General features: G+C 44.8%; 1 protein-coding gene across 3 annotated transcripts in view; it reads left to right on the plus strand.

The window, feature by feature from the left end:
* UBE4B (ubiquitination factor E4B) overlaps positions 1–27,985 on the plus strand; it is a 114,839-nt gene that overhangs the window by 53,962 nt on the left and 32,892 nt on the right. Inside the window, exons 4-16 of one of the 3 annotated variants that reach the window (XM_047791707.1) lie at positions 2,793–2,880; positions 4,069–4,213; positions 6,750–6,978; positions 7,442–7,837; positions 8,672–8,824; positions 15,793–15,934; positions 16,948–17,048; positions 18,029–18,143; positions 21,761–21,844; positions 24,814–24,870; positions 26,523–26,639; positions 26,738–26,836; positions 27,665–27,778. In XM_047791707.1, coding sequence (XP_047647663.1) covers positions 2,793–2,880; positions 4,069–4,213; positions 6,750–6,978; positions 7,442–7,837; positions 8,672–8,824; positions 15,793–15,934; positions 16,948–17,048; positions 18,029–18,143; positions 21,761–21,844; positions 24,814–24,870; positions 26,523–26,639; positions 26,738–26,836; positions 27,665–27,778 — 1,840 coding nt within the window. The remainder of the gene's footprint in view (positions 1–2,792; positions 2,881–4,068; positions 4,214–6,749; positions 6,979–7,441; positions 7,838–8,671; positions 8,825–15,792; positions 15,935–16,947; positions 17,049–18,028; positions 18,144–21,760; positions 21,845–24,813; positions 24,871–26,522; positions 26,640–26,737; positions 26,837–27,664; positions 27,779–27,985) is intronic. The other 2 variants (XM_047791708.1, XM_047791709.1) reach the window with 2 other exon arrangements.

The raw sequence follows: 27,985 nt of genomic DNA on the forward strand, positions 1-27,985 counted from the left end.
GTTTTTGTGTTATGTTTATGATTTATTATGTTTCTTCCTCTAACTGGAACAGAAGTTTCACAACTCAGATTTTTTTTTCTTTTTTTTTTTTTTTTTGGTCTCTCTTGTTTGGTGGCTTCTCAGACACCTGGAGTGATGCCTGCAGAGATCAGGCACTCAGTAGTACTTGTTATTGAAAAAGAGGATTCTTTGAAAAATATAAATATGCAGAATGCAAATGCATTTGAAAATTTGGGTGAAAATCAGATTCCTAGAAAAACATAATTCTTCCAAAATTTACTCAAGAAGAGAGAACCTGAATAATCGAAAAAATGCAAAATAGGAGTTTCCGTCCTGGCTCAGTGGTTAATGAGTCTGACCAGGAACCATTAGGTTGCTGGTTCAATCCCTGGCCTCGCTCAGTGGGTCGAGGATTGGGTGTTGCCATGAGCTGTGGTGTAGGTTGCAGACGTGGCTCAGATCTAGCATTGCTGTGGCTCTGGTGTAGGCCAGTAGCAACAGCTCCAATTAGACCCCTAGCCTGGGAACCTCCATATGCCGTGGGTGCGGCCCTATAAAGACAAAGAGACAAAATAAACAAAAAAGTAAAATAAATGGAACCAGTATTTTGAAATTTTCCAAAGGAAGCACTTTACTCATGATTTTATTGTTAATTCCACCATTCCATCTTTACACACATTTTTCCAGATAACTGTTAAACTTACCAACTCAATTTTTGTATACAATATGACCTTGATATACAAAAGCAGACAATAATGTAAATGAAGAAAATTAAGGGCACAGTCATCACACCTGTCAACATATTTGCAAAAACCTTAAGATATTGACAGATCAAATACTGCAGCACATGAAAAGCAGACCAAACATCAGTGGGTGCCAGGATAGGGCTTCCCATGGGCCAGCACAGTAGTGATTCAAAGTGTCGTTAAGGGAGGACCTTTGGGCCGCTAGTAATGTCCTTTCTTAATCCTGGTACTGATCACATTACTGTGTTTCCACTGTGACACTTTATTTAGCCAAACCCATATCATCTATGCACATTTCCGTATGTTTCCATTAAAAGTTTAGTTAAAAAAATAATGTAACTTGACCATGTTGGGTTTATCTTAGGAACACAGGGGTGCATTAACATAAAAAAACCTAGAAATAGTATTCTCCACCTTATATATTAAAAATAGAAAAGCCATATGATCCTGGCGGCTGCCAAACTTTGATAAAATTCAATGTCAATTCATGATAACAACCTGAGCAAGCAGGAGACAGAAAGGTTCATCCTCAAACTGACAGTAGGGCAGAGACAGAGCTCCCCAAATATTGCATATGCTCCCCTGCATTTCCAGGTCCTTTGCAGTTAGATTGGGGCCACGTAACTAGTTCTGTCCAGTAGCCTTGTGAGTGGAAGTGACATGTGGCACTTGTAGGTGAAGGCCGTCGAGCCGATGTTCCTCCTCCATCCCTCTCTTCTCTCGCTCCAGTTACCTTGGAGGCTGTGTGTTGCAGATGGCATAGATTAAAGATGGAGTAAGGATGCTTCACGCTCATCAGACGGCGTAAGCGAGAAATAAACCCTCATAGTGTTAAGCCTCTGAGATCGCAGGCTGTATGTGTTCCTGCAGCATATAGCCTCTTACTCTGACTGATAGAGGACACCTGCCAAAAAAACTGCAGCCCCTCTCGTGCTCAGTGGTGAGAAATTAGAAACGTTCTCTTGAAAATCGGGAATAAGAACACAGTTGACTGCTGTTTCTGCTTCTATTCAACGTGGGATCCTGCCCAGTGCAGGGAAACAAATTAGGGTTGGAGTGGAAGAAACAGAGCAGTTATTATTTGGAAACGAAGTGGTTATCTACCTAGTAAGCCCCGTATGTACACAAACAAGGTGCTTGTCAGAGGCCTGTATCGGAGATCAGTTCCAGGACTATGTACTAGCAACAAAAAATTCAAAAACTTAATTCTTACAAAGGTGGCTTTCAGACTTTTATTTAAAGATACATGGTACCTAGGGATGCATTTAGCAAATGAGGTAGATGACTTATGGCAAAAAATTATAAAAGTTCATTATAACTTCTTAATTACTTGGAGAGAGGTACGTGGTCCATGGATGGGTCAAGACTGTAATGATGTCATTTCTCCCCGATTTGATCTCCGAGTCAGTAAAATTCTAGTCACAATCCCAGCAGGATTTTTAAGGAACTTGTCAAGCTGATTCTTAAGTGAGTCGGGGGGGTGGGGGGAGCAAAGACCCACAAATGGGCACCATTCTCTTGAGCTAGAGGAACAAGGTAGCGGCATTGACCTAGCAGATCCCAAGGCTTATTGTCAAGTTTTCCTAAGTATGATAAGAGGGTATTGGCACCGGGCCAGGCAGGTTATCTAATGGGACAGAAATTAGTATCCAGAGGGACCCGGACATATGTGACAATAGGACATATGACATAGGTGATTTTATATTGGTGGGAAAAGGCTGATCTTTTCAATACATCGTGCTGGAAGAATTATTTAATGCTTATTTAATGTGGGGGAAATAATATATGTACTCAACCAGAGTTTGTAATCAGGCTCTGACTGATCATATCTCATTTAAAAAATAGTATGTATAGCCACATCTCCTAATTTTTGTTATTGCAAGTGAGCCTTAGAACACAACGGGGGGAAAATATTTTCAACGAGTGTGGTAGAATTTTGCTTTTCCTGATTTTGATCGAGATTTTAAAACTCTTGCTCAGCCAGCAGCTGTGGCATGGGGTGGATATGGAAAAGGTCAAAGACTGATGTGTCTTTTATAATTAAAGCCTGTCCCAGGTGGATGTGGATTCAGGAATTGAAAACATGGAGGTGGATGAAAATGATCGAAGAGAAAAGAGGAGCCTCAGCGATAAGGTTGGTAAGAGATGAAGCCCTTGCTTCCATCTGTCGCTACAGGTAATGTACGTGAGCACTGCCCCATGTCCTTCGTCTCTGAACCTGTTCAGAAAGGGCTGGCCCACACCAGCAGGTCCTATTGAGGTGATGGGGTTTTTTTTCTTTTGAGGGAAAGCCTTGATTGCCCTTATTAAGGGAAGGATAACGCAGTCCTTACTTTTTTTTTTTTTTTTCATTTTTTAAAGTGTTATTAAAGTATAGTTGATTTATTGTATGTTAATTTCTGCTGTGCAACAGAGTGATTCCATTATACATGTACATACGTCCATTCACTTTCAGATTCTTTTCCCATAAAGGTTAGCACAGGATATTGAGTAGCAGGACCTCTCTCAACTCAGTCCTTTTATCTGATAAAAATCCTTCAGTTCTCATTCTTTCAGGTCCATGTTTTATCAGTAAATGATAGTACTTAATTTAGAGCTAACTGAGTTTTTTCTGTGGGTCTTTGATTGCTTAAGTAAGTAGGTCACCACATCTTTGGCAGTGTTCTGAGGTTAATTGATGACCGGGCATTGAAGCAAGGAGAGGTGGGGTCCTGCAGCAAGTAGAAGCCCTTTGAAAACAAGAGGTTTTTATATTTTGTTGCCATCTGAACTTTAGTTCCCTATATTAAGAAAAAGGGTTTTATGTGTGTGTCGAACTGATACAGGGAGAGTAATTGCATCACTGTGTATTCAGTAGGTTGTTAGCGTTCAGCAGCATATGTGCCTCCTGGTGGTGCCGTGCTTTATTTTGTATAGTCTCTGAATGTTTATGCGGTTCTTTCATTCGTGGTATTGTATCTGTGACGGAAAAGCAGTGAGGAACACTACAGTCTGGAAAATTTTCTTGAGAAAAAATGCTTGTATATCTAGACTGCCAGCCTGGTCTTCTAGCGTTCAGAAACGTAAACCTGTGGAGTATATGCACACCCCTTACCATGTGTCTTCCGTGGCACCTCCTGATAGTGACCCTGCAGCTCTGTACACCCGCCCAGTAGAAGGGTAAGAAGTGACTGTTCACCCCAAATGAATGAGTGAATAGTTTTATGGATTTCTAAAATATCCGCATTAGTAAATGAATTAAACCAGAATTAGGTATTTCTGTGAAAGTCTACTCAGACCTCTTACTACGTGGAATTAACCCCCAAATCTTCTTCTTCACAAGGAGCCTTCATCGGGTTCTGAAGTGTCTGAAGAACAGGCCTTACAGCTGGTCTGTAAGATCTTGCGTGTCTCCTGGAAGGACCGGGACAGAGATGTCATCTTCCTTTCCTCTCTTTCTGCACAGTTTAAGCAGAACCCAAAAGAAGGTAGGTGGCAGGCCCAGCTCACTGATTTTAGAGTTCCTGATGGAAAGCCAGAGTGGGAACTCCTTTGTCTTTCTCCTCTGTCCACATTTATTCTATCTTGCTTTGGGGGTTTTTTGTTGTTGTTGTTGTGTTTGGTTTGGTTTGGCTTTTTTTGGGTTTTTTTTTTTTTTGGCCACCCTCTTAGCATCTGGAAGTTTCTGGGCCAGGAATCAAACCTGAGCCATAGCAGTGACAACGTTGAATCCTTAAGCACTAGGCCACCAGGGAACTAATTTTTTGTTTTGTTTTTCACAGCTGCACCTGCAGCATATGGAAGTTCCCAGGCTAGGGGTCCAATCAGAGCTGCTGCTGCCAGCCTGCACCACAGCCACAGCAACGCAGGATTAGAGCCATGTCTGCGACCTCTGCCACACCTCATGGCAGTGCCAGATCCTTAACCCACTGAGTGAGGCCAGGGATCGAACCTGCATCCTCATGGATCCTAGTTGGGTTCTTAACCTGTTGAGACACAATGGAAACTCCTACAGGATTCGGTTTTAAGAAGCTATACCAAACCATACTTGTAACAAAGTAATAAAACTCTTAGCAGGAGGCCAGCATTATGGAACCCTCACTTTTCTCTCCAGCAGATGTGGTGGAATACAGCAGAGGTAGGGGGGGTGCCCCCCGGGGTGTTCTCTTGCCTATCAATAGGGTCTAACCTCCCTGATGGCAGCAGTTTTTCTCTGGGTTGCTCATGGACATATTCCCCTCCTGCCCCCCCCCCCACCTTAACAATCCCCCAGTAGATGTATTTTATTTATTTTATTTTATTTTGTCTTTTTAGGGCCGCACCTGAGGCATATGGAGGTTCCCAGGCTAGTGGTCCAATTGGAGCTGTTGCTGCTGGCCTACACCACAGCCACAGCAATGTGGGATCCAAGCCGCATCTGTGACCTACACCACAGTTCATGGCAATGCTGGATCCTTACCCACTGAGCAAGGCCAGAGATCGAACCTGCATCCTCATGGACGCTAGTCAGATTTCTTAACCGCTGAGCCACAACGGGAACTCTGTAAATCTTAAGATTCTCAAATCTATCTGGTACATATATACGTGGTAATTTTTTTTTTTTTTTTTAAAGGCACCTGTGGCATATGGAGGTTCCCAGGTTAGGGATCTAATTGGAGCTATAGCTGCCGGCCTCTGCCACAGCCATAGCAACGCCAGATCTGAGCCACGTCTGCAGCCTACACCACAGCTCACGGCAATGCCAGATCCTTAACCCACTGAGCGAGGCCAGGGATCGAACCCTTAACCTCATGGTTCAAAGTCAGATTTGTTTCTGCTGTGCCACAACGGGAACTCCAAGTGGTAATTTTTTTTTTTTTGGCTATGCCTATGGCATGTGGAAGTTCCCAGGCCAGGAATCAAAACGCCACATGTAAGTGATAATTTTTTTAAAAACAATCCAGGTGAGATAGTTACATGGGTTAGACATTTTATTTATTTAATAATAGTTAAAATCTATCTTGGAATTCCCTGGTGGCTCAGCAGGTTAAAGATCTGGTGTTGTCACTGCTATGGCATGGGAGCTGCGGCACGGTTTCCATCCCTGGCCCAGGAACTTCTGCTGCATGCCACTGGTGCAGCCAAGAAAAAATATATATATTTTGTAGGTTGAAGCTGTGGCTCAAACACAGTTCTGTGGCTCAGGAACTCCATATGCTACAGGGCAGCCAAAAAAGGAAAAAAAAAAAAGAGAAAAAGTATATAGATACACAGACATACACACACACATAAAGACCTATAGTAAAATACCTGGGAGCTACAAAGAATAAGAAGGAAGCTAGAAAACACAGTCTGCTCCAGAAAGTCAGGTGGTGACTAAATAGTAGACCCTTCATAAAGTACTCTGAACTTTGCACTCAGTAGTTGTACTGTATATATTTAAAATATGTATATATATGTATATGTGAAGAAACACTAACCCAGTTGCATTTTATTGTGAAAAACTATTGTCTGTGGTTGATAGTACAGTTAATATCTATCCGCAGTGACTCATCAACAACTGGGCTGCATTTTTTTTTTTAATAAGCTTTCTACTTTGCAATAATTTTAGATTTACAGAAAAGTCCTAAAGATAGTGCAGGGAGTTCCTTTACATGCTTCACTCGGTTTCCCCTCATGTTACCATCTTACACGTAACCATAGTGTATTTGTCAGAACTAAGATTTTTCTGGGGGGGTAGGGGAGCAACACCCACAACATGGGTAAGTTCCCAGGCCAGGGATCAAACCCATGCCACAGAGGTGACAACGCCAGATCCTTAATCCACTGAGCCACATGGGAACTCCCAGACCTAAGATATGATAATTAACTCAACTCCAGACCTTAATGGGATTTCACTAGGTTTTCTACCAGCATCTTTCTCCGGTTCCGGAATCCCATCCAAGACACCGTCCTGAACTTCCCTGGTCCACATTGGCTTATTTAAGGCCCGTGTGTACGCGGAGAACCACGTGTAACCTCTCGCTCGTTCTGTGTTTCCAACAGTGTTCTCAGATTTTAAGGACCTGATTGGCCAGATTTTAATGGAAGTACTAATGATGTCCACTCAGACGAGAGATGAGAACCCGTTTGCCAGTCTGACAGCCACATCCCAGCCAATCGCAGCGGCAGCTCGGTCACCAGACAGAAATCTCCTGCTCAATGCCGGCTCCAATCCAGGAACGAGCCCCATGTTCTGCAGCGCGGGCTCCTTCGGCGCCAGCTCCTTGTCAAGGTCCGTGTGGCTCGCGCACACCCGAGTGGTGGGAAAATAGCCATGGAGCATGTGATAGCCAGGAATGTTCATTCCGGGCCCGAGTCCTAGAGACCGTGGCGTGTGTGGTCTTTGCGGGGATGGGTCGACTTTTTGCAGGAGGTGTTGTCTTTTCTAGATTGGTCTCTTTCGCTTTCCTTGGTTAGGCTGTTGGTAAATCAAATTTAGAGATAAATGGTTGTACGTAGAATATTATTCCCAGGAAAGAAAGCTCTCTCGTATTTTACGTGTAGGTTCTAGATCCGCCCAGCAGTTAGAACACAGTTATTTAGAGGGGTAACTAGAAGATTTGTTTACCTGAATGCTTAGGGATAAGAGGTATAATTATACTATGCTTTAAAAACACAGTATATTCTATTTTAGTTATTTTTCTCAAGTTTTTCTCCGATTTTGTCTTCTTTCCTCCCTCTCTCAACTCATGTAGCCTCTATGAAACTAGTCCAGCCCCCCGCATGAGTTTCTGGAGCTCTGGGCCCATGACGAGTCCGCCTTTGGCCTCCCCTTCCCGGGCAGCCAGCCAGGCAGCCCCCGGTCCTCACGGCGCGGGTGCCGGGGCTCCGGCAGGAAGCCAGCCCCCGTCTCCGCGATATCGTCCCTACACGGTCACCCACCCCTGGGGGTCTTCTCCCTCTCCTGCCCCGCGCGCCTCGAGCCTCTGCCTTCTGTCCGGCTCCCCAGGCCTCCCCACCCTGGCTAGTAGCCCTCAAGCAGTGCCTACCGGCTCCTCCGGACCGAGAGCCTCCAGCGCGGGGCCGCCTTTGCTGTCCGCCTCCCCCGGTGCTGTGAGCAGACGGCCCGCCTCCCTCAGGAGCTCCCCTAGGTATCTATGCAGCAGGAGAGCTGGGTGTGTGTGTGCACTGCAGGGAAAGGAGGTTAACACGGTTTGGAAGAACTGTCGTGTGACACTGACCTCAGTTCCATGTGTTTTCTGCTATGTGTCTAACTTAGTGTGGGGGGCTTGTGCCCCCAGTCCGTGCTCCTGCCAGGCTTTGATAACATCAGGAAGTATGGGTTGTGCTTTTTTTGGGGGGGGGGGCTGTGCCCACAGCATGTGGAAGTTCTGGGCTAGGGATCGAACCCTCACCCCCAGCAGTGACCCCAGCAAGGTCCTTAGCCCTTAGGCCACTGGGGAGCTGCTTGGGTTGCTCCATTCTGCATCCCTTCCCTTCATTCCCTCACTCTTCCTGCTTCCTGTGCAAAATAAAAGAAGTAACTTAGTTGTGAAATCTAGGTCACACGTCACTCCTCGTAACACATGCGTCTCGGAGACCGTGGCAGTTTGTGTTTGAGAGTTTGGGGCTCACAGGCCCACTTTTCTGTTTTTGTATTCTTGCCCATCATAGTTGAAATACAGTCAGACCAAGGGCTTGTGGGACCAAATCCCTCACCTCTGGTCACTGGGGCTGGGCCAGTGCTTATGCCTCCACACTTTGTTTTCAGCCCCTTAGAAAGAAGCAGCACGGGAATTCCATTATCCCACCCCCTCCCCCGCCACATTCCTGTGCGTGTCTGTCGTGTAGGTGAATTCGTTTTCTGCATGTCAGTAGGCGAAGCTTTCGCATAAGGTTTAATGAATAGGCCAGCGATTGTAAAGCTTTCCTCCTCTTATTCTGCCTTTGTTCCCTGATGACCTTTTTTGCTTTTGTTACGGTAGTATGTACGACACCCCTTTCTCCTTCCTCTTCCTCGCGCTTTCTGGGGACAGTAGTGACGAAGATGGAGAAGAAGATGATGGTGATGGTGCCGATGGTGCTGATGAAGGTGGTGGTGGTGGTGATGAGTTTTCTTGTGTCCCATTTGGGTCCAGGTATCACAGGAGTGGAGTCTTACCCTGCATGTGCGTAGGTGCTTAGGAACTAACTTTCATAAGCCCTCATTAGATGTGTGCCTTGCATCCAAACAGGATAGGGTCCAACGAGGTGGCCTGGACCGCCGAGATGTGCCAAACGTGCATGTGTCTGAAGCCTCAGGACCTTTTCATGGGGTGAGGTGGTGCACAGGAAAATTTTCGTCGTTGTTTGTTGCCTGGCAAGTTTGGAGGAAAACGTACATCAGATCATTTGTCAAAAACACGAACAACCGTTGAAAGGGCCTATTAAGTTCGTTCACCATCAGATCTAAAATGAGAGACCGTTCCTTTATCTGTTGCAGGAGAGTTCTTGCGCACTGCCAGATGTGGGCAATAGGTAACTAGGAGGCATGTTTTCTTATGTTTGGTGGCATGGATGGCTCCTGTTTAGGAACGGAAGAGGGGCTGGGATGTGTGTGTGTGTGTGTGTGTGTGTGTGTGCGCGCGCGTGTGTGTATTCTCAAATGTCTGTCTGTCCATCCCTCTCTGGCTCAGTCTGGACAGTCCATCAAAGAGCACATGGGGTCACTCATACTGTCTGGTGTAACTGTGTTTCTACTTTCACTTTTTTTTTTCTTTTTAGGGCCGCACCTGTGGCCCATGGAAGTTCCCAGGCTCGGTGTCAAATTGGAGCTGTGGCTGCTGGCCTGCACCACAGCCACAGCAACATAGGCTCTGAGCCTCGTTGGTGACCACAGTTCATGGCAACACTGGATCCTTAACCCACTGAGCGAGGCCAGGGGTCAAACCTGAATCCTCATGGATACTAGTTGGGTTCATTACCACTGAGCCACAGTGGGAACTCCATCTGCTTTTACTTCTGATATTAAGTTTTGCTAGTCACCTCCTTGGCCTTGGTGAAGCCACACACTTTTTGTCTGGACAGCGTGTGAAATAGCAGCAGAGGCCAAGACATAGTTCATGATGTTGCTGAAAGTTCACCCCTGAAAACAGAGTTAAAAAGACAGCTTGGGATTTCTAGGTGACTTTGAGCAAGAAAATATAATAGCACCTTCTTGCTAACCCTCTGACTCATTGTCTTAAAATTTTGCTCTTAAATCAAAGTTTCTTCTGGACCAGTTGGTGTTTGTGCCCAGCGCTATTCAAAAATAACTCCAGGCTATAAATAGACAGCAATAGGAGTTACGTACCCTTCATTAAATTTGACAGTGTTCCGAAGAATCATTAGAGAGTACATAAAGCGAGAGGGGAATGTGGGTGCAAGGGTGACTATTGACTCTGTAAGGTTGATATTTGTATTAGGTTGAAAGTTGTATCACTCTTTCTCAGGTGAATTTCCCAAAGGTTGAAGTGTTTTTTCATGTAGATAAAATCCTGTTCCGTGATCATAGAAATGGAGCAGGCATTCGTGTTAGCAGTCGACTTCTATGTATATGATAAAAGTTCTCTGTCGTCTGTTTTACTGTAAATTATCTGTAGGATAAATGCTCTCTCTCCCAGGCCTGTTTAATTCCAATGTTCTCTGACAAAGATATCGGATGGCCTGCTGCTTAATTTTTTTTTTTTTTTTTGGCCATGGCCTGTGGTGGCTTGATTTTGTTTTTGTTTTTTGTCTTTTTGCCATTTTCTTGGGCCACTCCTGCAGCATATGGAGGTTCCCAGGCTAGGGGTTGAATCAGAGCTGTAGCTGCCAGCCTATGCCAGAGCCCCAGCAACCCGAGTCGTGTCGTGTCTGCGACCTACACCACAGCTCACAGCAATGCCAGATCCTTAACCTTCTGAGCAAGGCCAGGGATCAAACCCACAACCTCATGGTTCCTAGTCGGATTTGTTAACCATTGAGCCACAACGGGGACTCCTGTGGTGGCTTGATGTTGAATCTCAGTTCCCAGACTAGGGATTGAGTCCGGGCCGCAGCAGTGAACGTGCTGAATCCTAACCACTAGACCACCAGGGAGCTCTCCCCCCACCTTTTTTTGCGTGCTTCTCTTACTAACTCTTTTCTAGACTTCTAACATTCCAGCCTTGCCTCAGAACTAGGTTCCATACCTACAAGGAGAAACAAAACTTACTGATTATGTACTCATAACTGCAAATACTGAGGATCACGTGCTAGGCCTGCTGTCTGATCTCAGCACACATTCTCCACACCCCCCCATCCTCACAGCCCCCACCCCTCGTAACTGCCGAGGAGGGGGTCAGAGGGAGGTTTGGCTCGTGACTAGAACGAGGCAGAGCCCAGAGCTCCCCTGCCTCCCACCACACCGTGCTGCCTCTGCCTTCTCCATTTCTGCCCAGTAGGACTTTGCTGCTGTCATTCGTCACCAGTGATTTCACTGCCCAGAGTCCATGCCTCTACTCTGGTCCTTAGCAAGAAAGTGCCAGCATTTTAGTCCTTCTTTACAAAATTCCATTCCAGTCAATCGACAGGACTTTGTGGGCTGTTGAAATGAAATCTGATCTTTCCAGAGTTTAGAAATGATCAATTCTGAGTAGAGGTCAGAAAGAATCTCAAAGGTTGGGGATACACGCAGACCGCGGATGAAGCAAATAGAGAGGAACCTGAGAATGCACGTAGTAGCGACCAGGAAGGAGGCGCAAAAACATCCTTCTTAATTTGAGTGATCAACAAATGAGTTCTTTCTTTTCCCTTTTCTAATTGATCTTCTCAGGGTTTTATTCACATTTGAAGGAAGGCATTTTAACACCCATTTCTTGCCTGGTAAGATGCATATCATAGAAGAAGCAAGCAGCAGGGCTTGTCTCAGCCTCTCCTTCTCCTGGCCCAGTGCAGTTGCTGGGGTTGTACATCTTCCAGGCAGTAGCTGGGACACACTCTTCTTATGTCATTTATAGTGGTGATGATAAGGACTAATTTAAGAAAGATAAAAACATTCTTTCCATAGTGTTTTATAGTCCCCTATGACGAAAAGCTGTATGAATTATAAGGCACTGCTTCCTGTAGGGATGAAAATGAGTGAAGTGAGAGTTATCTTGTAATAAAGATAACAAAGGAATTATTCTGAGGAACCTATTTCTGGTTGATGACTGGAAAGAAGGTTTTCTGGAATTCCTGCCTTGGTGCGGTGGGTTAAGAATCCAGCCGCTGGAGTTCCTGTCCTGGCTCAGCCGTTAACGAACCCCGGTAGTATCCATGAAGGACGCGGGTTTGATCCCTGGCCTCACTCAGTGGGTTAAGGATCCAGGTGCTGCCATAAAATTAAAAAAGAAAATTTTCTTTTGTTTATTGGGTTATGGGGTGTTTTCATTTGTGATCTTTTTTGGGGGGTGCAGGGTACATGCCCATGGCATGTGGAAGTTCCCAGGCCAAGGATCTGTGGCAACGCCAGATCCTAAATTCCGTTGCACCACAAGGGAGCTTCCTAGATGTTTCAGTGAAGAAGATCACATCTGGAAAGTCAAGAGCCTGTGTGACTCGTGAGAGGGAACTAGCAATCAGTGAGGCGCGTTGCCGTCTACCCTTATTTCTGCTGGCCATCGCTCATTAGGGAGGAAACAGTGGAAAAAGTGGAAAAGAAACCTTTCCGCCTTGTCTATCCCCAAACCCAGCAGTGATTACCCTTTTCCCACAGAGTAAGACCCAAAGCCCTCACCCCGGCCCCAAAGTCCCTGCATCTCATACACACACACACACACACACACACACACACACACACACACTTCCCACCCCTCTGTGTTACCCATACTCAGCTTTGCTTTTTCTTCAGAGCACTTCTGTTTTAATTGTTTTATTGTCTCCCCTCTGTGATATAGTTGCTGTATGAACACGGCCTTGCTCTTTTCACTTCACTGCGCCGCCCCCAGAACCTTCAGCAGTGCCTGGAGTCCAGAAAGCCCACTGGGGACATTTATTTGTTCAGGGAATTTGCATTGCTTAGCCCTGCCCAGTGTGCCTTGGCCTTGCACTGAGAAACTACACCATTCCAATGTCTGCACCTAAAATAATAAGAAAATAGGAGGGTGATTATTCCCATTGCAGAAGAAAAGAAACTGCAATGAAATCCTTTTGAGAAACAGGTTTTCTTGATGCATTTAAAATGGAACTCATTTTTCACAGATCTCATGCATGTATAAATCCCCAGTGATATTTTCATGGTATTTTCAGGATTCGGCTCTGTTTCCATTATGTGAAGTAATTACATTATTCAGTTGGAGTGTTGCTGTAGTTGTCAGAAGATGGCTCACATAGTCTCCCACAGGGAGGTATCATTTTTTAGAAACTATTTAAAAGGACTGAAATGTGGCGTATTTCCAGGGTCATATTCCAGATGTCATAGTTGTAAAGGCATCGTGGATTTTGTAACAACATCTTAAGGAAAAAAATGAAATACTGTTTTAAAACATTTTAAAATGTCTATTGATAGGAGTTCCTGTCATGGCGCAATGGTTAACAAATCTGACTAGGAACCATGAGGTTGCGGGTTTGATCCCTGGCCTCAGTGGGTTAAGGATCTGGTGTTGCCGTGAGCTGTGGTGTAGGTCGCAGACACGACACGACTTGGGTCCCGAGTTGCTGGGGCTCTGGCGTAGGCCGGCAGCTACAGCTCTGATTCAACCCCTAGCCTGGGAACCTCCATATGCCGCGGGAGTGGCCCTAGAAAAGGCAAAAAGACAAAAAAAAATGTCTATTGATAGTATAGAGGTGATGTGTATAAACCATACACCCCTTTCCCCTCGGTGTCACATTCAAAAATTGAGTTCAAGAGTTCCTGTCGTGGCTCAGTGATTAACGAATCCAACTAGGGACCATGAGGTTTCAGGTTCGATCCCTGGCCTTGCTCAATGGGTTAAGGATTCGGCGTTGCTGTGAGCTATCGTGTAAGTAGCAGATGCAGCTCGGATCCCACGTTGCTATGGCTCTGGTGTAGGCTGGTGGCTATGGCTCCAATTGGACCCCTAGCCTGGGAACCTCCATGTGCCTCAGGTGCAGCCCTAGAAAAGGCAAAACAAAAAAAGAACTCTAGAGGTCCTTTTTTGATCACTGACATTGATGCACAGCGTTGGTGAGACTGGCTGCTTTTTGTCCTTGTGTTCCCAATCTGCTTCATCAACCTTAGGACCGATCTTACTTTTTTTGGGGGAATCTATTGACGAATACTGGGATTTAGTCTACATTTTCCATTCCAGTTAAACTTTTGTCTTTTTTTTCCTTCTTCTTTCTCGTCTCTTGGAAGTCGCTTGGAAGTGCCCTTTGGCGCCTGACAGCTCATCACCAGCATACATCCACCTCTTTAAGTTTTGAACATTCTCTAGTGTATTCTCAGTGTCTTTCATTGTCCAGCCTGGCATTCTTTACACACATTGTCACTTTCCACATCTTTGCACAATGTTTGTAAAGGTATTTCCGTTGACTTTGAGGTGTTCCACTCTAAGTCGAAACGGAATGGGACATGTTGGCTAAGAATGAAACCCACCTTCAGTGGATCAGTGGCCACCCCCCAAGCACCCCGACTCCCCACAATTATTCCCACGCTGCTGAGGGTGCCGCATCAGACTGGCTCCTTGCAGCTGGTGAGGGCCGGTTGATATCGAATACAATTTCTGTTTCAGAAATATAAAAATGGGAGAAGGGAGTTCCCATTGTGGTGCAGTGCAAACAAATCCGACTAGTATCTGTGAGGACGTGGGTTCGGTCCCTGGCCCTCATCCGTGGGTCAGGGAGGGTCAGGGATCTAGCGTTGCCGTGGCCATGGCGTAGGCCTCCAGCTGCAACTCTAATTCGATCCCTAGCCTGGGAACCTTCCATGTGCCGCAGGTGTGGCCATTAAAAAAAAAAAAGGAAAATTCTAAGGCCAGTTCAGTGTGCATTCCCAAGCCACTTCTGCACCCCACACATCTGTGCATGACATGCCACAGACATCTCAGTTCCTTGACTTTCCAGCCTCTGTCTGCCCCAGGCTGAAGGAGGGAAAGGTCTCTCTCAAGCTCCTGATTTTCTTCCCATTTGTCATCCTTCACATGTAATTTTTTTTTTGGAGGGGGGGCCAAGTTTATGTTTTTTTCATTCCTCTTCATTTCAAAGATCCTGACCTCTTCCTATGCCATGGTTAATCTTTTTCTATCTTTATGTAAAGTGAATCAATTCATGAGTTAAGCATCAGATTTGGTACAGGACCTCTTCTTGATGGTTGATCTAAACTTTAATTTCTTCCACACTAACCCTTGCAGTAAGGTTTGGCTTTGGTCTCAGAGAGTAGTTTTCACTAATAATAACAGAGCTCGTGTTGTTTCCTGCTTATCTCTTACAAAGCCTCGCCACATGACCTCGTCTTACCCTCACTGCAGATAAGATGAAATTCTGGGTTCAGGTAACAAGTAAGTGATAGGGCTGGGAATGGAACACCAGTCGGGATGCTTCTGAGGGCAACGATTTTGTCTGGTTTTTACTGTACTACTTCGTTCTGTGTGGCAAACATTTTGGAACATTTGTGTTGATAATATTTTCATGTCTCCTAACTGGACAGTTTTTTAAGCTCTGGACCTTTTGTCAAAGGCAGGGGAAGGTCTTTGAGATCTATACTAGACGTTAGGAAGCGGGGCAGTTTTTTCGTCCCTTATACTTTACTCCCAAAGGATCTGATTATAGCCCTAGTGCAGGCAGGTATTCACCTCCAAGCCTGCCTGAGTACAGCTGGCCAGCATGTTTGAGTTTCCTTCAGATGCTTGGCACTCAGTGGCCATTCTTAGCCTTCCTGGTTGTAAGGTGCTCTTCCAAGGAGAGAAGATGTTGGGTGACCTTCTTCTTGGGTCGTTTACTAAAGCTTCTTACTGTTGGACTGGGAGCAGGTGAAACAAGCAGTCAGTTCCAGGCTTGGCTGCATGGGTGTCTGTGCTTTGTTCTGGGTGCGGGGACCCTCACGGGCTTTCTGCTGCAGAAACGTGAGCTCTGCCCAACCTAGTTTATTGAGAAGAGCTCAACATCGTCACTTTTCTTTTCTCCAAAGTTTGGGAGCCTCCGGTGGGGCAAGCACTTGGGATTCCTACAGTGACCATTTCACCATCGAGACGTGCAAGGAGACAGATATGTTGAACTACCTCATCGAGTGTTTTGACCGCGTTGGAATAGAGGAAAAAAAAGCACCAAAGGTAAAATGAAACAGATGCGTTTCTAAAGACCCACAAAAAAACCCGTTTATTTATTTATTTGATAAGTAATCGTTTTTTAACTCCATAGGAGCATTTGTTCATTAACTCAACCAGTAAAGTGGTTATTGAGGATTTCTGATGAGCCAGGTACTCTACTAGAAGTTCGGGGTATATCAGCGAACAAAACAGACAAAGATCCCAGCCCTCATGGAACTCATATCCTAGTGGAGGGAAGTGACAGGGCCAAGTGCCGTTGCCACAGGGCCACTCACATTGGCCCTGACCGTTTATCATAGTCTGTCATAATCACAGTAACCAACGTTGATGGAGTACCTGTAGACTAAACACGGTGCTAGGTCCACATTGGCTCAAATTCTCATAGTTGTTCATTAGTCCAGTGTGATCTGGTGTGATGTAAGTATTATTTTTTTTCCCATTATATTAATAAGCAAATGAACCTCAGAGAGATTGTTACCTACTATAATGTAGGTCTTTCCTAAAAACCAAGTCCGCAAACTGAACTTTCAAAAAGCAGGGGATGCCTGTAATTGTCCAGAATCACATAAAATTGCAAGGCTGGGTTTAAATCAGGAAGCTGCATATTTTCTGTGATTTCATGCTGTGTTTCTTCATGATTATCTCATCTCATTCCTGGTTCATTTTCTTGATCTGGTTTTCCCTTAGAAACTATTCCGATTGCTCCCTGTTAGTTTTATATTTGTGAAGGGCCTCTTAGGGTTTGTTGCCCTGAGCCTTAGCAAAAGCAAAGACAGTGGGCATATCTCTGAAATCCCCAAGTGATCACTTCAAGCTTCTGCTTCATTCTTCTCTAACTGTAGATTTTAGCGGAGGCTGTATGCTTGGATGATAGAGTTATTCTAGTTTTTTCATTATCAATAAAGGAAAAGGATGCCATTTCCCAGAGCTCTATCTCTTCTGACTCTTGTCAGTTTTCAACTCTGTGGGATTATTTTCTTTGTCTTTGTAGTCCTAACTTCCATCTTTCTTTTCAGATGTGCAGCCAGCCAGCAGTCAGCCAGCTTCTGAGCAACATCCGTTCCCAATGCATTTCCCATACTGCGTTAGTACTGCAAGGTTCCCTCACACAACCAAGGTATGAAAAACCAACACCTGCTTGCTGTTAGCAGGGAGGGGACCCTCTCCATCAGTGGACACAGGCTTCCCACCCTCTTTGCACCACATTGCATAACGAACTCGCTTCCTCGCCTTTGAATTGAGGGGTTGGTCGGTGAAGGTAGTCTCTGAAGCTCCTTTCTTTCTCTAAAATGCTGTGAAAATAAAATACCCATTGTGTGCTTTATTGAGATAGGCTGTTGCTGAAATAGGTTGACATCAGGGCAAGAAATTCGGAACGTTGTTTAAAAGCAGCCGCTTGAAATCAGTGGAGATACTTGACAAGCTGTGCCGACCATCACTTTCCATGCATCACATAATTTCTGTTACTCAGTAATACAGAATAGCAGGAGAGTAGGTTACGAAGGCATCACCCAGCGTACTGCCCCCCTGAAGCTTTCAAGTTGAAGCAAAGCATATTTCTGTATTTCATTTCTGCTCTGATAAATATCTGAAGGAAAAATGACTAAGTTATAATATTCATTCTGGATGATTTTATATTCTTTTCTGTTCCGTAACCACTTGTAAAACTTGTCAGAAGAAAAAAGAAAAGGATGCACCTGCACTAAAATTTAAAAATTTCCTTGTTTAAAATTAATGAGGTTTTTAAAAGTCCTCATCCCCTGCTAATCGCCCCCCCTCGGATGAGACATAAATAAATAAGAGAGACATAGAATACTTCAGCTTTTCTAATGCTTTATTTTTAAAGGGCTGGATAGAGAAAAAGATGGATTTTTTGAAACTTTCTATAGTTGCCCATTGAAAAGCCTAAAAAGTGATTGTCTTAACAACAAGAAGGGTGATCTTTTGCCTAAAACTGTTGACTATTGTGTCAACTGTTTGCGAGATTTGAAGCTCGACCTATGAGTGTCACCTGCTGCTGACACGATGTTCTGTATGTTCTGGTTTCCACGGGGATGAGTGGATTCATCACAGCCCTTGACTTTCGTGGGTCTGCAGGTCCATGCAGCAGCCGTCCTTCCTGGTACCCTACATGCTGTGTAGGAACCTCCCATATGGCTTCATTCAAGAACTGGTGAGAACCACTCACCAGGATGAAGAAGTGTTCAAGCAGGTAAGGTTTTGTGAGTTTGCTACTGAGCCTCTACTGAGGCAGATTTCTAAAGCCACCATCTATCACAAACTTTGGGGAGTTCCCTCGTGGCTCAGTGGGTTAAGGATCCAGTGTTGTCACTGCTGTGGCTCGGGTTCGATCCCTGCTCCAGGAACTTCCATATGCTGTGGGCACAGCAGCCCCCCCCCCCAAAAAAAGAAAAAGAAAACTGAATTTGACATCATGTGTTATTTGCTCAGAGAGATATCTTCAGTTCCAGCCTTAAGGAAATCAGATTGACATCTGCGTTGTTCAAATCAAGTGTCCATTTCACCTCATCAGTCAAGCATCAAGTGTTTTAACCTGTGCTAAGTGCTTTGGAAGATTAGAAATACAAGGCCCTGTCTCTGATTTCAAGAAGCTGTTGACCAAGAGACAACGTAAGACAGATGTATGTAGGCCTGATAAGGAGTGTGGAAAATTAGTTCTCTGAGTTTACAAAAAGGGGATTAATAAATCAAAGACCAAGTTAGCTCATAGCTCAGCAGCAGTCTGCACATCATGCGGAAGCGTTCTTCTTAGCTCTAGCCTGGGAGTGTCTCCTATCTTAGCTGCTACTTCGTTCATTAAGTATTCATACATTTTTGATAGCCCAGTGTGTCAAGTCAAGTGCAGATGCAGCTATGCAACATTTGAAGATACAGCTTAATAATAGTAAAAATAACTAATAAACATAGTCCTGAGGGTTCTTCCAAGGTGAGACTTCGGCATTAATTTCGATTACTATTTTGTGGCCCGTGTTGTAAAGTAAGCACAATGCCACAGCAGCTCTCACGCAGCTGTTTCCCGTGATGAAAGGGTTTTTACGACGTTTTCTTACAACTTGCCGTATGACGCTTTTCTTTTTCTGCTTCTAGAAAGCATTAACAGAGGCAGTGGCTATAAATAATATGATCCCTTTTAATCTGTTTTTATACTTGATATTATTTGTAACTATTCATATTAAGGCCTTTGAATTCTCAGGAAGTATGTTTTCAAGATATTAGTGAAAGAAGAATGCAGGAGTAAAAACCCCAGTTAGTTTCTTCGTGTACCCCGTATAAACCGCTCATATTAGATAATGGTCTTATTGACCTAGAGGAGTATTCCAGGTATTATAGTGAGCTTTGCTTCTCTAGAAAGGTAAGTGAGCACTGATGAAAATAAATAACTGTCTCGGAAGTTTTAAGCGATACACTCTATTATGTGTGTAGTATGCATGACTTAGAATATTTCTATTCAGAAAGACCTCACATAAGGATGAGTAGCTTTAACTGTATAAAAGCCCAGTGATGAGCTGAGAGAGAGGTGTGTCATGCCTATATTATTCATAAACTAATATAATAGATACTATGAAATGACCTCTGTTTTAAATTGAGATGAAATTCACATAATATAGAATTAACCACTTTAAAGTATCCGGTTCAGTGGTATTTCGTACATTCACCATGTTGGGTAACCCCCACAGCCCTGTGTATTGTTAATCACAGAATCCAGGTGCCTTCTCTGCCTTGCATTCTTGAGCTGTCCTTGTATTTTTTTACGTATCACTACGTGTTTTTCCCAGAGAGAAACGATGTGTACAGGAGAGTTGCTGAACTGAAAAACAGGATTTTACCCTTTTGTCTGAAGAGTGTGGCCAATGTGAATTATTGCATCTTTTGATTGAAATTTCAGTCTCCCTTTACTGTTTGAAATGTTCACAGATAAACAGAAATAAATAGCAGCTAGAATTTGGGCTTGGCTTTGAACACGTGGAGCATCTTTTGTCAGTGCTGGGAGGCATTTATTTGAAAACAAAAGTATTGAGATCCCGTTGTGGCTCATTGGGTTAAGAACCCGAACTTGTCTCTGTAAGGATGCAGCTTGGATCCCTGGCCTCGCTCAGTGGGTTAAGGATGCACCGTTGCCATGGGCTGTGGTGTAGGTTGCAGCCGTGGCTCGGATCCCGCATGGCTGTGGCTGTGGCGCAGGTCGGCCAGCAGCTGCAGCTCCAACTGGACCCCTAGCCCGGGAACTTGCATGTGCTGCAGGTGCGGCCATAACAAGAAAAAAGAAAACAAAATTATTTAAAATATGTAAGTCACACAAATAATGTTTGATGTTTGAAAAGTATTATGCTTAGTAATACTTTGTCTGCTTAATTATAACTTAAGCCCTACTTGGAAAAGAGGATAACTCTAATAGAAAGAATAAAGAAATTTAACTTAATAGCATTCCTGAAAAAAAGAAATGTTTAGAGGTTTTTCTAGATGATCAGTTGTGAAATTTAGTTTTGATGATTCTGGAACTACTGTTTGTTTTTTTCCTTGACTGCGGTTTTGGCGTGGCTACCCCCACTCCTAAGCATCACTTCTCTCCATTTTTAGCCAGCTTACGAAAGCACATTACTTCCACCCTGATTGTCTGAGTTGCGAGATCTAGAATGATCTCCTCCAGAGCTGGGTAGACAAGACATGTGATGCAGGACATTCCCTCCTTTTTAAAATTGTCGTCAAAGCACGGTTGATGTATGATATCGTGCTAGTTTCTGCTGTACATCACTGTGATTCAGTTACACGTGTGTCCACATTCCTCATATCCTTTTCCATTATGGTTCATCACAGGGCATTCAGTAGAGTTCCCCGGGCTTATCCGTCCTGTACATAATAGTTTAAACAGGGCACCTCTTTTGATGCTGTGCAATGACAAAGGTACTCCATACAATGGGGTGAAATAATCAAGAAAGAGACTTTTTCAGGTTTTCTGGTGCCTTTATAGAACACTCCCTTTCTCAGCTTGTTGGCATTCAGACCATCAGCTGTTGTTTACAACATCTTCAGCTTGATGTTATTAGTCTTGAATCCCAACCAACTCCGTAAATGTGTTGCTCGGTGAGTGCGCTGTGCAGTTTAAAGATGAGCTGTGCTGAGCCAACTTTGCAGGGTGTTTCTGTGCCCTGATATTAACGGTGGACTTGTAAACGTAAATTTGAGTGCCCCTATAGCCAGTTATTGTATTAATCACACCATCTGTGGAGGTAAAGGCATTCAAACAACGTTTTCTCTTTCCATTTCAACATTTCACAGCTATCTCCTTGTTTTATGTCATTCACGTTAAGGTCATAATAACAATAATATCCATACTGGTTTTTGTTTTCTTGGAGGTGTGGGGTTGGCACCAGAAAATGTCTTCAGCTGTTGATGGAGTTGAGGAAGAATGGGGACATTGAGTCCGATTTCCTTACAGATTGTAGATGCTTGGTAATCAGACGTATTGGTTGCTGAGAGGTGCGGAATTGGGAATAGCACAAGGAGCCCTGGAGAGGCTCCAGCTCTGTGAGTTTCTGTTGGATCCCGGGGAGTCCTGTCAGAGCATTAGAGTTCACCAAGCCCTGTGGACTTCCGGAGAACTTCTGGAGGATTCAGCTGCATTGCCTCACCGTTAGCCTTCTGAAGGGGCAAAACAACCCTGGGGCTGGACTCTGGGCTCCGTTGTAGGCACAACAGCTTCTCCTTGAGGAAGGAGTGGAAATGCTTGCAGATGCCACACTTTATTTGACATGCCTCCCGTTCTTAAATTTCCTGAAACTTATATTTCTGATTTTTTTTTTCTTGCAGATCTTTATTCCCATTTTACAAGGCCTGGCTCTTGCCGCCAAAGAGTGCTCCCTCGATAGCGACTACTTTAAATACCCCCTCATGGTAAAACTTTGTTCTTTTTCTTGTAACCCATTCAGTAGATGTTTTTCTAACAGACGGTTTGAACATCCACGTTTCTTTCAGGTCCATGATCAGCCTTGTTTTCATATTTAGAGCATGAATCACCGTGCTGGCTGGGCCCGGTGTTCGGTGCGCAGTGAGACGCATCAGCGAAGACAGTTAGCAGCCCGGGGCTTCCTCCACCGTCCAGGTCCTGGACAGGAGTCAGTGATGCAGGCACTGAGATGCCCTTCGCCTTCCTCTGCAGCTTATGAAAGTGATAATTATTGGTGATAGCCTCCTGATTCTCCTAGCAACAAGCATGTCATATTTGGGATGAAATTTTGTGATTTAAAAAAAAAAAAAAACTATTGGCGTTCCTGCATTGGCTCAGCGGTAACAAGCCCAACTAGTATCCATGAGGACTCGGGTTCGATCCCTGGCCTTGCTCAGTGGGTTAAGGATCCGGCCTTGCCGTGAGCTGTGGTGAAGGTTGCAGGCACAGCTCTGATCTGTTGTGGCTGTGGCCTAGGCCGGCACCTGCAGCTCCAATTGGACCCCTAGCCTGGGAACCTTCACATGCTATAGGTGCTGCCCTAAAAACAAAAAACAAACAAAACTATTACAAATGCAAATAAAAAGGCAGGGGTATGGTAAGAAGAGGAATGCAGTTTTATCTTAACATAGTGACTTTCTTCAGAAAATCACAGAGCGGCTGTCTTGTGCCTCTTCCCAGTTTCCTGAGACTCACACTTCAGCCTTTACTCGGGAAACACAAGTCTCCTTAGCAACTTCCTGCACATAGAGCCAGCGGAAACTGTGGGCAGAATTTGTTTCTTTAAACTTTTGGGAGATGTGGAGTTCCCATCATGGCACAGCGGAAACAAATCCGACTAAGAACCATGAGGTTATGGGTTCCAAACCTGGCCTCGCTCGGTGGGTTAAGGATCTGGCATTGCCGTGAGCTGTGGTGTAGGTCACAGACACAGCTCAGAGCCCATGTTGCTGTGGCTGTGGCACAGGCTGGCAGCCACAGCTCTGATTTGACTCCTAGCCTGACAACTTCCATGTGCCACGTGTGTGGCCCTAAAAAGCAAAATAAATAAATAAAATTCTGGGAGACCTATGAAGGGGACAGTATCAAAACATGAACTCAGTTTTAACTGTGTCTGAATACACCCATGAGTCACCGGGGAGACCTTGGTGAAATTGATACATTTTGCTGCCCTTGTTTCTTTTACCCTTTGTACCACCTCAACTTAATGGTAACATCCTACCATTAAGTCACTGCCTTCTGAGGGCCTCCATGGAGCGGGGGGGGGGGAGCTCATGAGAAGGTGCCTTTCTGCAAGGCACTGATAAACTGCTGCAAGAATCAAGACCACGGTGCCACAATCAGATCATTACACCAGGATGGATACGAACACAGACGTGTATTTATCCATTTCAGAAAAATCAAAAGCCAGCTAAAAGGCTAAAGGTTAAAGACAGTGCTGAGAAACTAGAAGGTGAAGCGGGAAGTCTTATTTTTAAAAATAGGTTGGGATGGATGTATATCAGGGCTCTTCCTGTGGCAAGTATTATTCAGAACTAATGAAGTTCTGTTCGTCCTTCTGCATTGTTCTGTCTGCGCATAAAAGGAAGTGGAATAATCTGATGATTTGAGTTCAGCGATGAAATCTTTGCATGCGCATTAATTATCCCTGTATCGTATAAATATTCCCTCATAGAATCGTTGGTGTTTCTCCTGTGGTTGGAATCAGCTTGATGTTTCAGTAAGGAGCTTTTAGTGTCACATATCAACAAAATGTTCCTCTGTCAGAAGACAAAGAGCTGCGTTGTCATAGACAATGGTTCTGTTTTGCACCACTATTGATGCTTGTGCTGCAGTGAGAGTGCACTGAGGGAAAGGACAATAGAAATTTGAGGCAGGAAGAGGAACACCGCTGGAGCTAAAATCAGAGCTGTGATTTAAATTTAAATTTGGAGTTGTAGCTACATCAGCGGATCCCTGTACCTCGGGATCCCCTGGGGATCTTTAATAAATACCTATGGGGGCTCTGAGATGTCACGATTTCTTTCTTTGGGGTGTGGGGAGGGCGTGGCCCGGCCTTGGGCTTCTCCTAGGCTTCCCAGGTGCTCCCAGTGTGCAGCCAGGTTTGGGATCCCCAGCACCAGACGGGGAGCTTCAGTCCCAGTGGTTCTCTGAGGCTCAGCAGCTTTTCACAGGTGTGTCAGTGTCTAACAGCATTGACTCAAAAGCTTCCTTCAGCTGGTTGAGCCACTTTTCATAGCTATTACTGAATCACAGAGAACATGAAATTCGCTGCTAAAATAATGTTTGATTGCATTACTCCGTCTGTGTTGAACTGTGTTTATGTGCCTAAAACTGTTTTTCCTGATCCTCTAATGTGAGAACTGTTTTTTTCCTGATCCTCCAGTGGAGCTCCAGGGAAAATGTGGGAGTTCTCAAAAAAGCCAAGGTTTATACTTTTAAATATATTCTGCATTTGGTAGCTTATGAAATTTTAATTATAGGTAGTGTTGCTTAATACCGGCCAAACTAGCCATCTAAAGTTTATGAAGCGTATCTATTTGATATAGAAGAATGTTCATTGAAGAAAGTCAATCATTGTAAAAGTGCACACACTCATTTACCGCTATGTGAATATGCGCAAAAAAACATGCCTAGAAAGCCGTTAACCAAAATACCAGCAGCGGTAATCTCTGAGGGTAAAGGTTAGGTGATTTTCTGTGATTTTTTAGTTTCATTTCCTATTTCTGTTCCATCTGAAGTTTTTTACAGTGCACATGTGTTGGTTTACTCATCAGAAAAGCAGTGAAGCCATTCGCGTCTTGCTGGGGATGGATACATGTTTAGAGCAGCGGGAAAGCCATGTCTTGATACTCTGTGTGGCGGTCAGGTTAGGATGCAGCACACTGACCCCGTCTCTTTCTGGTCTCGTCTGTAGGCTTTAGGTGAGCTCTGTGAAACCAAGTTTGGAAAGACACACCCTGTGTGCAACTTGGTAAGTGACGTCCTGATGGGTTTGCACGTTTTCCATGAACCCAGAGTGCAGAAGGTGTTCCTTAAGTAACGTTCTCTCAGAAGTACCTCTGGGAGGATGTCGAGATACAGGTGTCATCCATGTGAGGGGCTCTCATTGTATGTTGTTGTCACATATGTTGTTTCCTGGGATGACATTATTATTCACGTTCTTCTGGGACTCTGGACAGGTGGCCAGCCCAAGGGGGACTGGAAACAGTGGCTCTGATGGGCTCGGCTCTAGAGAGAAAGAGAAGGACAGAGAATGAGAGCCGGGTACAGCCCAGGCCCTGACTGGGGCACCTCCCCCAGCTCACTCTCCCCACCACCCCAGCCGTGGGGAGGGCCAGCTGCCTGTATTGCCTTTCTGGAAGGCGGAGCCTCAAACACATGCAGACCCTTTGAGCCAGCCACCTCACCTCTAGGAATGAGCCCAAGGAGATAGGGGGGCTTGTGGGCAGAGACTGAGCAATAAGAAATGGAAATGACTGGTGTCCACCTGGGGGGGATTGATTGCATATGTATGCACATCCAAAGCAGAGAATGCTATGCAGCCTGCGTTGAGAATTAAGGCAGACTTATATGCACTGATGAGGACAGGTGTCATGATGGTCTATATGAGTAGGGAGAAAAAGCAGCTCATAAAATAATGTATATAGCGTGATAGTGTTTTTGTGCGGCTAGAATAACAGGTCCTCCACGCAACATTTCCTTGAGTCCTTTGGTGGCACAGGGATAGTTCATTTGGATTCTGTCAAAGTGTGTCTGAAAACTAAACATTAAAAGGCTCTCTTGTGGAATTCCCTGGTGACGCAGCAGGTTTAGGATCTGACATTGTCCCTGCCGCGGTGCGGGTTTGATCCCTGGCCCAGGAACTTGTGCATGCCGCAGCACTGCCAATAAAACAAGGGTATCTTGGAGTTCCCGTTGTGGCGCAGCGGAAATGAATCTGACTAGGAACCATGAGGTTGCAGGTTCGATCCCTGGCCTCACTCAGTGGGTTAAGGATCTGGTGTTGCTGTGAGCTGTGGTGTAGGTCGCAGACATGGCTCGGATCTGGCGTTGCTATGGCTCCACAGCTCCAATCAGACCCATACCCTGCCTGGGAACCTCCATATGCTGCTGGTGCAGCTCTCAAAGGACAAAAAAAAAAAAAAGGGGGGGGGTATCTTGTGAAAAATGTAGAGGAGTTGGAGGGTTTTCCTCCATTTGAAATGAGAAAAAAAATGGGAGTTTCCACTGAGGCTTAGTGGGTTAAGAACCCAACACATATCCATGAGGATATGAGTTCGACCCCTGGCCCTGCTCAGTGGCTTAAGGATCCAGCATTGCCATGAGCTGTGGTGTAGGTCGCAGGCGCAGCTCAGATCCCACGTTGCTGTGGCTGTGTTGTAGGCTCCAGGTGTAGCTCTGATTCTACCCCTAGCCTGGGAACTTCCATATGCCACACAGATGCGGCCCTAAAAAGATTCAAAAGAAAGAAAGGAAGGAAGAAAGAAAGAAATGGACAGGGATCCTAATATATTTAGATCCCTCGTGCTTTGGATGTCAACTGTCAGCCATTGTGCTGGCCGCTGAGGGCTCTTCTCATCTTTACCTCGCTTGCTGATTTGCCTCTTGTGTCTTTTTGCCCAGGTTGCTTCCCTTCCCCTGTGGTTGCCTAAATCCTTGAGCCCTGGCTCTGGGCGGGAGCTGCAGAGACTCTCCTATTTGGGGGCTTTCTTTAGCTTCTCCGTCTTTGCCGAAGATGACGTAAGTACAGAGGCCCTTTTCTCCTGGTTGCTCTTAGGTTCAGATTCCTTCCCCAGTGTGCCTTCTGTGTTGATTGAATTTTTGATTTCTCTTTCTAGGCTAAAGTGGTTGAAAAATATTTCTCAGGGCCTGCCATTACCCTGGAAAACACGCGTGTGGTGAGCCAGTCGCTACAGCATTACTTGGAGCTGGGAAGGGTAGGTGTTGAGAAAACGGATGCAAGGGATGGATCTGTCTGCAGTTCGGAACGTTAAAAGCAGCCCAGGCTAATTAGAGGGCAGTGAGGGTCATTTGGTCCTATCCTGACTATATTATTGAAACTAAGACTATTTACCTCCTCATGCTAATTATCTTGACGCAGTTGAATATGGACTTCTCTTCTTATAGGCAGGTTCTTCTAAAGTGAGTGGACGTGGGAAGGGAGAGAAAGGGGGAAGGAGTTTAGCTTTTCTTGAAGCAAAAAGGAACCATTTCTTTTTATTGTTTCAACTGTTTATTTAAAAAAAAATTTTTTTTTTAATTAGAGTTCCCATTGTGGCTCAGTGGAAACGAACCCGGCTAGTGTCCACGAGGACGCGGGTTCAGTCCATGGCCTCGCTCAGTGGGTTAAGGATCTGGCATGACCGTGAGCTGCCGTGTATGTAGGTTGCAGTTGTGGTTGTGGCTGTGGCATAGCTGTAGCTCTGATGATTTGACCCCAGCCTGGGAACTTCCATGTGTTGCACCTGCGGCCCTAAAAATAAATAAATAAATATTTAAAATTAAAATCTAGTTGATTCACAGTGTTGTGCCAGTTTCAGCTGTACAGCAAAGTGACTCAGTCATACAGGCACACACTTTGTTTTTTTATATTCTTTTCCGTCATGCTCTGTCCCAGGAGACTGGACGGTCTAGGACCTTGCGGTTTCTCCATTCTGAGTGTAATAGTTTGCATCTGCTAACCCCAAACTCCCAGTCCATCCCACAAGAAATAATATTTTAAACACAGTTTCACATTTTTTCTTCCCTTACAAAATCAATTTCAGCAAGAGTTGTTCAAGATTCTGCATAGTATTTTGTTAAATGGTGAAACCCGCGAGGCTGCTCTTGGTTACATGGCGGCTGTCGTCAATGCCAATATGAAGAAAGCACAGATGCAGGTAGGATTCCTACAGACTGCTTTTAGTTATTTGTTCAGTGCTCTCATCTGACTCCTGTTTATTCAGTCCCTGCCAGGCATTGTTCTAGGAAAGAGATACACTCAAGCCTCCTCCTGCTTTTGTGGCGCTTATGTTCTATAGGGCAGATGAGTAGAGAGGTAAATATATTATTTCAGACAGTCATAGACTCTCTGAAGCCAGTAAGGG

Source organism: Phacochoerus africanus, chromosome 8 (genome assembly GCF_016906955.1).
Source record: "Phacochoerus africanus isolate WHEZ1 chromosome 8, ROS_Pafr_v1, whole genome shotgun sequence".
Taxonomy (NCBI): Eukaryota; Metazoa; Chordata; class Mammalia; order Artiodactyla; family Suidae; genus Phacochoerus; species Phacochoerus africanus.